Here is a 12,724-nt window from a genome sequence, read left to right on the forward strand (position 1 = left end):
TAGCAAATTTTGTTATACAACAATGCAAAGAGACACGAGACGAGAGACAACCTGTGCCTAGTTTTGAGGATTGTGCCATGGCAGCCCGGCTATAGTACAAAAGTTTTAATGGTGCCACCGACTGGCTAAGCTGTTATTAAAACTAAAATCTCTTTGGACTGAAACTGCAATTATTTGACGCTAAAGTTATATACTTAATAATAAACAAAGTGTGTTCCAATTATGACAATCATTTCGGATAGTTTTGAGTTCTACTTGCTTTACTTTTCTATTCGATGGCTTTATGATAAATCGAAACATGTACAAGACATTCAGATTTATATGAGTTCTTAGTTATTCACTTGAGTTAGTTACTTTGCCAAATTGAAGGATTTGCCATTTGATATAAGTAGAGTAACTGGGATAGAAAGAAAATTGTTGCCATAATCGCTTGAGACTTAATCAAGTTATGCATAAGTGGGTATACATATATATATATATATATACATGTACATATGTATAGGCATGGATCCAAACTTGTGATGAACTTTTTCATGTTATTTTTTTTCTTCTTTCGTGCAATCAATTTTTGTAACAAATCAAAAGAATGCTGATGCTTTGCCATCATCTTTGCTCTCATTAATATAATGATGTTTTTTGGTTTATTTAGGATTTCAATGCATTACCCTGGCAACTGTACAACAATTGCTGACGCCACTCCCCCCCATCAGGAGGCGTATGAGTGGATAAGTGGGTGGTTGGGTGGTTTTTAGGGCGTTATACATACATACATTTGTAGGTCTGAGACTTTCGAGAAACGAAAGAAATTGAGAAGTTAATCATTAACTTTACCTGCATATGTATGTATGTGTGTATGTATGTATGTATGTGTGTATGTATGTACATGTACATACATAAGTCTAAACAAATGCTAACTAATTAATTGAATGATACATAATAATATCTTGTATAGGATTTCAATATTTGTAGCCATGTTGGCAACTGGCCCTGGCAACTTGAAAGATGTTGTTCTTGTTGTTGTTGTTCTTGTTGTTGTTGTTGCTACTGCTTAGGTAAGGCCAAAATATAAATAAACAGAAAAAGAAAAATTACCTGCAACATGCTTTTGCCTAATGAATACGGTGAATGTCAAATGACAAATTGACAAGCAACTGCCAAAGCCCCATTTCCTCACTCTCTATCTCTCTCTCTCTCTCTCTTTCTTTATGTCTGTCTATGGCCATATGGTTTTTTTTTTTTTGGGGCAAATTTCAGGCAGCACGTTATTAAAGCTAATTATGTTGATTCATAAATTAGAAACACCTTTTGATTGTGAGTGCGTGACAAATGTTACTCTCAGTCTCTCCCATTCTAGTTGGCTTAGTTCACCCCACTAAAACTGCTACTAATTTATAAAGTGTTAGGGTGAGACACACACACACACTCACAGAGAGAGAAAGTGTAAGAGGGGAAAATGGTGAGAAAAAAGCTCCTTTTTGGGGATAATTTGCCACTTGGCCACACAAAAATTCCAGCAATGAAAATGCGACCAAGAAAATGTGCAAAGTCATGCATAATACCAAAGCCGCCCTTCACAAAGCCGAAACCTCCACAATCCACTCCTGCTTATCGCATAATATTTGTATGGTCATAGTTGACTATTAAAAGATGATGAATGATGGCATCCATAGAGACAAAAAGGAATAGAGCCCCAGAGAGCGAGCGAGAGCAGAAAGCGAATTCTAGAGAATGTAAATTGCAGAAATAAAGGAAAAAAGCAACCGCAAACAAAATACATAAACTAAATGAAATAATGAAATGTTGCCAAAATGTTGCTCTCCTTTCGGCAATTAAGAACATAAAAACCCACAGCACAAAATGCTCAGACAAACCGCAGACAAATGTTGCCTCAACAAATATTAACACAAACAACAACAAACAGCAAACAGACAACAAAACATCTAACCCAAAATCTTGACCCAAAACAAAATGCAATTAAGTTTTGCAAAAAAAAAAGGATAACAAACAATATCAGGCATATCAATTTATTAAGAAGCTCGTCTCATTTTAGCTTAGACCAGGTCAATGCGAGTCCCACAGAAGTTATGGAAGTGTCCAAGTAACCTTCTGAACCTTTAAGGAAGTTCAAGTTCAACATATCCCAAAACTCTATACAAGTTTTTAAAGTCTTCGCACATACTTTCTGCAAGGACCTTGAATCGAATATTAAATTCTCAACATTTTTGAGGTGAGATGACATATTGATTAACCAACAAAAGTAAAGTTAGTCTCCGAGCAGCTGTGCCGTATAATTGCATCTGCAGTTTGCCATTAAACCGCAATCAACTGTGGTTCAGCTATCAATTCTGGATATGCGGTCTCGTCGAGAGCTAGATAGATTCCATGGGATGACCCTTTGTTTTGCCTAATTAGCTGCGAATGATGCGAGATGTGTGCAGGGTGTGCAGGTGGGGAAAGGGTCCATGCCAAATATTTGCTTTGTAAACCAACTGACAATCAGGTGAACTACTACATAGCTGCGGTTTTCGACAACATTTCCCAAGCTTTTGCGGAAAACCCAAAGTCAAACATAATTAAACCAAGGAAAACCATTAACAAGATTGCCCAAGCCAGTGTCAAGGAGAATTTTATTTCAGCTTGAAGCTTAAAAATTGCTTTGGTCTAATACAATTTACATTTTGTAGATGGTCTACCCTTTTTCACAAGTCCTTCACAATGAAAGGATTGCCGAAAAGTTGACAAATTTTCCATGGCCTCGTTGACTCGTTCTCTATTGCCGCCATGCTCCTCATTGGTATCACTATCCAATTCGTCTTTATCCTCGCAAAAGAACTGAGCAAAGTTGAGAAAAAACTGTTGACGTTCTCGTTTAGTTAAAGGATGTGACTCAATTTTGGCATAGGCTTTAAATGCCATGGTTAGGCCCATTAAATCGGCAAATTTCTCATCAGCCATGTCACCGTAAAGATCTAGCAAACATTTTCCTTTTTCCCGAAATCTTGGAGTAGTTTCCATTTGATCAATCATGCGATTGCCCCGACTATCGTAAAGAAAAGCAAAGTTGGGCGTAAAACCATGGGAAAGTTCATGACCTATGAGAAACCCTAAAGAACTATATATCCATATGTTTGATTGATTGGCTCCAGACAGGGATGGACCTAATAGAGATAGCGGCAAGATCATTTCATTGCTCTGCGGTAGAAAAAAGGGTGAGGCAAAACTACCATAGTCATCGGGCTGAACTACATAAAAGTCTTCCGAAACTCTACTCCGACTCGACCAAAAATCAATGTGATTAATCAATTTTAACAGATTGCCATAATAGTCGGAATCATTCAAGGCAAGATTCTCATAGTATTTCATTAGAAGCTGCTCCAAGTCGGATCCTCTAACACCGTATGGTAAAACACTGAGTCGCAGTCTCATTTTGTCAAGTTTATCGTAAAGAAACTGCTGGGATTCTTTAGGAAAATGGTTACGATTCTGAATCAGTTCCAGTCGAAATTCTTGCTTGATATCTGTGAAAACTTTTTGCATTAGAAAATCCCAACTTTCAAAATTTTCTGATCTTGCCATTAGCCATACGGCTGCATGGGTTAGAAATTGTCGTGTCTGAGTCGAGCAGGGCAAACGGGAGAATCGCGGCGAGACTTCAAGGGAATATTCCAAACGATGTTGCAGTCGCAGGAGTAGATAAGGAGCCAACAAGCCCGGTGATTGTTGACTCAGCAAGTGGTTGAGGCGTTGCAGGTATTTTTCAGTTGGTGCTGAAAAATTCTTTGACAGAGGTAATATCCAATTGACTGGTAGACCAATGGCACTCTCGGTGCCAATATCATCTTGTTCAATCTGTGTTATTTGCTTCTCCAAGTGTTTGATACGGCGCCATAGATTTCTATTATCCAAATTAAGATGCAATTTCTGAAATAAACGCTGAAATTGCTGTCCTCGAAGAGGTTGCAAGATCACACTTTGAGTTTCTTCATTATTTTCTTGCCAAAATTGTGGCCAAAATGGTTGAATGTGAGTTAACCAACGATGTTTATCTATATCCAGAGTATTCAAGTGCTTGCCAAGTACTTGACTTAGGCCAAAGTTCATCAATACGCCAAGAAGTCTCTTCCAATTCGGTTCATTCCGTTTGTTTTTGCCACTCCAATCGATAAGAAAATTGACAAATTTATCAGGCTTATATGCCTCACGACTTAGTTTCCTACATGACTTATAGTTGGTCTTCAGAAGTTTTTCAATAGATGTATTCTGCTTTTCATTATACGCCTCCTCTTCTTCCAATAAATCAGCTAGACGCCTATTGAAGACATAATCCAATTTATCCACTTGACTGCGAAAGGATCGATCCCGATACACCTTTGCCCAATTGCCGCAAGCGAAGTTGTAGAAATCTTTGCATGGATCAGTTTTGGGATCGATGTGAGGTGATATGGATTCGGGCAGCTCGAGTAGCGACAACAATTTGTTGCTGCCACTGCCAATGATAATTGTAATGCAGATAATGATGATGATGTTGATGTTTATGCACCACATTATTCTCGAGAATTTAAACTTGAACTGAAATCGATCATCGATCGATCGATCGATGCTATCTACAATCAGATGTGAGTGAGAGACGTCTGATAACCCCATTCATTATCAGTAAATACTAAAGAGTCTCAAAAAAGAGAGCAGAAGACAGAGAGAGAAAAAGAGAGAGAGAGAGATCTGATCTTTAATAGATATATTTCGATCAGTTATATATGGAAAACTTTGACCGGTTCAGTTCTCTCAATAAATCACTTTAGCTATTGGAACACACCTCGTATACGTAATTTCTTGGCTTTTAGCCACGACAAGGAGTGAAAGAGAGATGGCTATACAGGTATTTGTCACAGACAGTTAATTGCCTAACTATAGAAATGTTTGGAATAGGATGGGAGGATTTGAAAGTGAAAAGTTCTGTTCCCCCTTCTCTTTTTTTTTTTTTTGCTTTTGCGTGAGATTTATTTCGCTTGATGTCTTTGTTGTTGTGTTGATCTGTCTGCAAGCACAAGGCCTAATCCATTGGGGTGTCTGTGTGTGTGTGTGTGTGTGTGTGAGACGCATAAATTCAATTGAAAATTAATTAGCGACTGACAACATACAAACAATAGCAAAAGCAATGCTGAAAAACCTAATTGCCTTTGTTTATATACGGTTTATTGATACTTGGGCATTATTAGAGGCTTAGTCACACATACACACATATAGCCACTGACATATTTTCTCTCCTGATAGAGTAATGGCAGGGGACAGAAAGAGAGCCAGAGCGAGAGAGACAGACAGATAAATAGATAGACCCAACGTCGGACCAGACAGGCATAAGCCACACGCAGGCATTAAATTAGTATTAGAGGCCTAACCAGACAAGGCAGCAAGGGCCCAATGCTTGGACCAGAATTTGATTGGCATTGACTTGGACCTGGTAGGGTCCTTGCCAGTATGGTGAATCGTTGGGGTGGGATAGGAACTCCATTTGCCACATGCCACACACGCCACATACATTGTCGCTTTGACTTTTATTTATTTTGTTAGACGCATTTTGAAAAGGCAATAAGCAGCTTTCTGATTGATTATCTCCTCTCGCTTGCCTTTGCCATCTCGCCGGCTCTTTGTTTCTCTCTCTGTCTCTGTCTCCATCAGTATCTCTCTGTCTCTATCTTCTGCTCTCCCACGCTCTCCATTAATTTTGTTGTTGTTTACATTTGATGTGAAACTTCACGTTGTTTAGATGGGTGATGCGGGGTTTGCTATGGGTTTTTATTTTGTTTTTTCTCTCTTGTTTTTCGGGGGGAGAAGCTGCGAGGCGTCAATCAATTTTGAGTAAAATAAATGAGGCTTGAGGCAATATTTTTGTGTCCCAACCGAAAAACAAAAAAACGAAACAAAAAAGGCTTAACACATTTTACATAATAAATGCTTTCCCTCTCTTGTACTCATCCCCATGCTAGTCCCTCCCTGTTTGCTCTCCTCTTTTATCCTTGTCATCTTTGTGTGGGTGTAAAAACCTTGAGGCATGTAGTTTGTTAAAACTGCAACTGGAGCTTGCATTCGTCAGATTTTTTAAGGACATTTTTATCCACAAAAAACACATGCCACGTGCTAAAGTTTTGCAGCACTTCACTTCCTCATTCCTCTGGCAACTGGTGCCAAGTGTTTAAGGAAAAACTTTTCTCAAACTCACTTCGTTCCCCTCATCAACACCACCAGCAACACCACCCCTGAAGCAAACTGCATTAAATTTTGAATGGGGCCACCGCAGCGTGCTTGTGTGTATGTGTGTGTGTGTGTGTGAGTTATGCGTGTTGCATGTAGCCTCAAAAATTTCATTTTAGCTTTTCGGCAAAATTACGTCCGTAAGATTTACCAGTAAAATTTAGGTTTAAGTATTTGATATTATAAAGAAAAAAGAAAATGACTAAAGATTATTCTCAGGACAAGTATGTTAAAGTTTTAATACCCTTCATTTGAAAGATTCTTCTTATTTAGCTATCAATCTTGTGCGTCTCGTCGATTTTGATAATCGATTTAAAACTAGGATATATTTGCTGATCTGATTTCCTGATCGTATTTGATAATGTTTTTCGATCCTGATTAAGATTTTCACAGTAAATTAAACTAACAAAGCTTGGGACTATATATGTAAAGTTCCGATTCGAATGAATCCGAGATATGCAGTACCTACTATAAGGCTAGATTAAGGATAAATCTACCTATACACAGAGTCGAAAATGGTTTCTCTTAAGTGAAATAATATACCCCTAATATAAGGGTATATTAACAACTACCAACAAATTGTCATACTTTAATATTTCGAATTTAAAATTTCATTCAAACGAAGCGGAAATAAACATTTGAACTTTAGTTGACCCTGTGACATATGTAAATATGTACATAACACATATAATATATTTCAATTGGGATGTCAGGTAATTTTAGAAATCAAAACGAATAGAAACACATAAAGAGAACCCATTCGAGGGGGAAAAGTTTTGCTGAATTCGACAATTTTGTTAAATGCTTCTCAAACGATTGATTATATATATTTAATAATTAAACTAATTTCATATAAAATATGATCATTATTATTATGATAATCATAACGTCTGTTAAAACACGCAAGAAGCGAAATAAATAACGACATTACGTATACGCAAAGTGAGCTAACCATCAAATAACGACATTACGTATACGCAGAGTGTGCCAATTTGTTGATATTTTCACCCTCCACCAACCACCCCTTGACCACCCCCCAAACGTATTAAAAACAATTGTTTTATTTCTTGGTAACATTTAGTTAGTTTATTTTTAATGTATTTGTAAATTTTTTATTGTTGTGATATATCCAATAAAGAAATATATTCATGTATATACAATTAAACTAAAAATTAAACATACAAATCAAAAAAAAAAACAAAAAAAAATCGTACTTACCACCGACAAAAACATTTATATTTATTCTTTATTTAATAATTAAGTGTAGAGACAAGAATTCACTTCACACACGCGTACGAATTCTTGTCCGCTTACAATTTTAGCTTAGATCCTAAAAAAAACATTCATAAATTTGAAACATTGGAATTTTTATATCAAGTTATTAACATTGAATATTTCTGTTATATCTACGTTGCCAAAAAAAAAACTTATAGACTAAAACATAGACAACATTGATGCAAGTTCAAGAGAAATTCGTGTTTATTGATTCTTTATTTGATTTTTTATTTTTGCATTTGCATGTTGTATATAATTTTATCATTTAAATTGGTAAACTTTTTGGGGCTCAATTTAGTTTACAAATTTAAATGAGTTTTTTTTTTTTTTTTATTGGTTTCTTCTAATTTTAAGATTTTTATTTGTTTTTAATTTAATTTACAAATGTCTCACACAAAAATAAACAATTTTCTTTCTTTCTCTTCACTTATATATTACATATAGGAAATATTCCTATATATTATATGTATGTTTTATGTATATATAAATACCTAAACAACTAGATTCAAAATTATTTTCAGTTTTCCATCAGTTGTTGTTTTTTTTGTTGTTGTTTTGCCATCAAAGGAGTATACAGAAATTCTTAATAGAGCTGAGCACGAGTTCTAGAAAATTATTTATTTAAGGGTTTCAATTGTTATTCAATCTTATGAGTTATATATTCGCCCATGCCCAGCTCCGATATACATACTTATCATAGGCAAATGTATTTCTACTTGTTATCTAACCCATTCATAGTAATCATATCACTGCGATTTTTCAGATTCTTCTTACCAAGCCTTAGTTAAATATATCTAAACCAAAAAAAAAAAAAAAAACGTTTACCATTGATTAGAGAAACTATTGTTTTCCATTTCTGTGTGTAGTCTTAGTAGTTAGTTTTAAGTTTTGTTTCGTGTTGGTTTCTTTCTATGGATCGATCGATCTGTCAATTGTAATAAATGCTTATCAATATTATTGTTTTCTATATGAGGATAATCCTAACAAATTATTTTGGTATTCCTCAAGTTTTGTAGTAACTTGTAGAATTACCCTCGCATCTAGATTTTATATTTTGTTTTATAGACCAACAAACAGATAAACAAAATACTTCAATTGAGTTGTGTGTGTGTGTGTAGGTGTGTGTGTGTTAACTGACATCAAATATTTATTTGCTTTTTGGCATATTTGTTATTTTATTTTAGACATTCAAAATTTGCAAATTGTTAAGTTACTCATGGAGAGGGGGCAATATCAATGGACAGGTGGAAGGTATTTTGATGGAGTGGGTGCTTGTGGCGGGGGGGAAGGGGAAGTATTTGTAGTTCTCATACCTTGTACCTGCTTAATTACACGGCTTATGTTCTATAAATGTATGTATGTATGTTTGTATTACTATTGAATTTTAGTTTTTGCCTTTTTGTTTTAGTTGTCATTCAATTTCTCAGAGTGAGAAACTTTTTCATAATTGAATTTGTTGTAAGGGCGGGAACAATTTTATTTTGATTTTTGAAACCGAGAGATTATGGAAATTTATTTCATTGGACAGTTTTCTCTTAAGACTTTAGAAAAACATAAAAAAAAATAGAAACAACAATTTCACCTCAAATCAATTTAAACATTTCGCTCTTCAGTTATGATGTCCATGGTGCTAACGCGACGTTGCTGGACATGTGGGAGCAACTGTTGCTGCTGCTGTTGTTGCTGATGTTGCTGATGCTGCTGGCGCTGACCACGAGTCGATCTCTCATCCAGCACTGTCGACGCAAGGGCGGCCCGTACTGTGGTGGTGCTCCGATGATGATCACTGCTACCGCGGCGTGGCACCAGCATTACCAATTACTAGAGGACCGTCTCGTTTGTGTTGGTGCATGTGCGTGGTCCATTGACAATTGAGTATTTCGACGAGTTATCCTTTTTGCCAATGACCCGGCCCAGAAATATTTCCTTAAAGGTCTCGCGGAATTGTCGCGACATGCCGCAATAGATGCCAAAGTTGATGGGATAGCTTACGACCAAAAAGAAGTTGGTTAGCATTATAAATATATTGGCTATGCCATAGTCAAGGAACTCAATAATCAGCGAGCTCACAATGTGCAGGACCGTGACAACGGCAATGGGTATTTCGGCAATAAGGAACACCGTTACAACTACTATCAACATCAAGGTGGTGCAATTGGATTCACGAAGTTTTTTGCATTCCTTTTTGCGATTCTCACGGAATAGTAGCTTGCGACGCTCCTGGGCCTGACGCATGGCCGCGAACAGAAGAATGTTGAGTGTCACCAGGATGATGCACGGCAGCAAGTGCACGAATAGCACACGGAATAGATAGTAACTGGTGTAGTATAGGTCAACGCCAATGTATTCGTGCACCCACATAGATGTCTCCAGATGGCAAACTTCCGTCTCGTTGCCCTGCCATTCGATTTGCATGGGCAAATAGGTGCGATCGAAGAAGCGTGGCAATTGATGTAGAAATGCCAAAAGGGCTATAAAGAAAGTGCAGCGTTTTACTCGTGGCATTGTGCACCAGGTGCGTGCCATAGGTGCATGACAGACGTAAATGTACCTATAAAGAGAGAAAACAAAAATAAATATTCTTTAGCATAGTCAACTTATTGAGCGCCTAAAAGACCACTACAGTTTAGTAGTTTCACGCTTTTGATGGAAAAATGAAAGTTGAAAGGTGAAAATTGCAAATTGGTTTCGATTAAGTTTATCCTCCAATGGCGTTGGCTGAGAGTGATTCCATCCCTAGCCGGCTTGTGCCCTCTTAAACGAATTTACTTAATATGATTTGCTGATGCTTCAATTTAAGATTCCAATTTGTCAAATGCAAATTTTCTAGCGATGAATCAATCTGGCAAAGCTAATCAAGTTTAAGCTTGATAATTTCATAATTTCAAGTAATTTGTCATAGCAGCGTCAATTTTTTCTCACTTTTCATAGAATTTCAAGCAAAGTTCAAAAGAGAAAACAACGAACTTTGCTTCATTCACAACATTCGCAGATATCGAGAGGGAGAGAGATGAAGAGAGACCCGGCTTTTTTTTTTTCGTGGACATTCTCAAGGTCTAAGCCTTGGCCTAATTTATGCGCATAATTATGGGCACGCCCACACTCAAAGTGCCAGCCAGCCAGCCACCCGATCCTACCCCCCCTCTCAGCCACCCATCTCAGTCACTTGGCACTTGAGAATGTTTTTCAATCAATCTTTCATTGAACCTTTGTCAAGCGGGGATTTCATTAAAGTTGAAAGCAAAATAACAGTAAACAAAGCCGAGCCCGAGAGGAACAAAAGGAAACGATACGATACGAAACGATTGTCAGGCATTTAGCCTTAAATGGAACCGATGTGTCTCTCCCATTCCTCTCACTTTCTCATTGGTTTCTCTAACAATTTTTGTGTCTTTCTATAAACAATTTGGGCTAAAAGGCTTCTTTGATCCCTTGCTACTTTTTGTCTCTTGCTGATCCGAGATGCTTATAAAATGAAGTAGGACTGCAGGATTTTTTTTGTCTTAAACCAGTCTGTGAATGTCCTTGAAATATGTTGTGAAAATTTTAAAAGGAAGCATGAGAAAAAGTATTAATTATCGGCGCAAAATAATCATTTTATCATTGCCAAATGCTGCAGTAGGACCTAATTCATAACACGGCTCCTCTCCCTCCATTCAGTCACTCTCTCTTTCTGTCTCCCCTTCACTATCTTGCTCTAAAAACACAATAAGTTGTCAACAACAATAACAATAAACGGTTGACTGTTTTTATCGTGCTACTTTTGCTGTTTTTCTCCTTCTCCTTCACCTTGCTCTGACTTCTTTTTCTTTCTTCTTTTCTCTCTTGTTTTTTTTTTTTTTGCTGTGTGCTTCAGTTTATAGAAAATGTCCTGAACAGAGACAGAGTGCGGTCTCTCTTCTTCCCTTCTTCTTTGAGGACACCATTTCTTTTCAATACATAAATATTATTTAGCTATTTGCGGCATACTCACACCCGAACCAAGCCACACACACACGCACACACACACACACACATTTTCGACCCATTCTCCTTCTGTCAATATTGAAACCCCTTGTAGACCACTTGAAAGTGGTCCACTCTCGCAATGGTTCCTCAAAAAAGTGAAAAAAAAAACACAAAAATGTAATGGGACCAAATATTTATGACTATTTTTATACAAATTTTTCGCTACTTTCGATACCCTGTAGCAGCAAAATGGACAGGATTAATATCCATGACCAAGATATTCTGATCTGAATAGTTATTTGGCTTATATATCAGACAATAAATGAGAATTCTTAAATGACACAAACGGAAATTGATAAACGGTATTCTAACAGTCGATCTCTGTGTGTGTTTTGTTTTGAAACAATAGAACAATGCGATGGCGGCGGCGACGATGCTGCTCCGTGGCTCCTAGAGCCCTTCGTTCCATACATAAGTGGTTCATGGGTGAGCGAGCGGGATGAAAATGGGACCACTCGACACTTGGACGATTTATGTGGCGTATTTGAAATTAGTTTATTGTTTTTTATACTCGGCACAACACACACACGCACACATACACACACACACACACACGTACACACAAAATTATTCACAGCTTTTCGACCCTTCTCTATATTAGTTGATTTAATTTATGACTCTACAATCTGATTTTAAATGCCATCCCTCTCCCATCCTCCTCCATCAAGCCATAGATAGAAAAGTGATGAAAGTTATTTTGAATTGAAATTAATGGGTGTTATTAAACCTATTTGACTATGGCAATCTTCTCCCTGCACTATAAATTATGCATAAATTATCACAGTTATGTCCCCAAATGTTTAGTTTAAAACGATTCTTCAGTTTTAAGCAGACATTTCCAAACAATCCGAGAATGCATTAATATTATTTGCAATTATTTGTAATTATAATTTGTTTAGGTGTTGGCTTTCGGGCGGAAAAGATGTCACTAAAGTCCAAGTCCAAGAAGCTTAAGGGAAAGGCAATTTGTTGACGCATTGTATAAGCATAATTTGTAGGCCCCAGGCGGCAATAGTCTGCACAAAGAAAATAGAAATAGAAATAGAAATGGCAACAACATTGACATTTTATTTCTAATCCAAGTCTGTGTGCGGCTGCCGCTGCTGCTGCTGATTTATTGGCCCATTGACAAGTCAACGAGACGACATCAACGACGGCCGAAAACCGGATCCGTAACCGTAGACCAGAGAAC

At 37.0% G+C, this 12,724-nt stretch overlaps 2 protein-coding genes across 2 annotated transcripts in view; both read right to left on the reverse strand.

Moving 5' to 3' along the window:
- Positions 1–2,613: 2,613 nt before the first annotated feature.
- frma (fra mauro) lies at positions 2,614–4,552 on the reverse strand. Its single transcript, XM_068303160.1, has one exon. It carries the CDS (start codon positions 4,543–4,545, stop codon positions 2,662–2,664), a length of 1,884 nt encoding a protein of 627 aa, XP_068159261.1. The 5' UTR covers positions 4,546–4,552; the 3' UTR covers positions 2,614–2,661.
- A 3,303-nt stretch (positions 4,553–7,855) lies between these two features.
- Positions 7,856–12,724, reverse strand: part of SPR (Sex peptide receptor) — a 41,422-nt gene continuing 36,553 nt past the window's right edge. Inside the window, exon 5 of the mRNA XM_068302682.1 lies at positions 7,856–10,075. Within this exon, the coding sequence (XP_068158783.1) occupies positions 9,346–10,075 (730 nt within the window). The 3' untranslated portion in view covers positions 7,856–9,345. The remainder of the gene's footprint in view (positions 10,076–12,724) is intronic.

This window comes from Drosophila tropicalis, unplaced genomic scaffold (genome assembly GCF_018151085.1).
Source record: "Drosophila tropicalis isolate 14030-0801.00 unplaced genomic scaffold, ASM1815108v1 contig_158, whole genome shotgun sequence".
NCBI classification, from domain to species: domain Eukaryota; kingdom Metazoa; phylum Arthropoda; class Insecta; order Diptera; family Drosophilidae; genus Drosophila; species Drosophila tropicalis.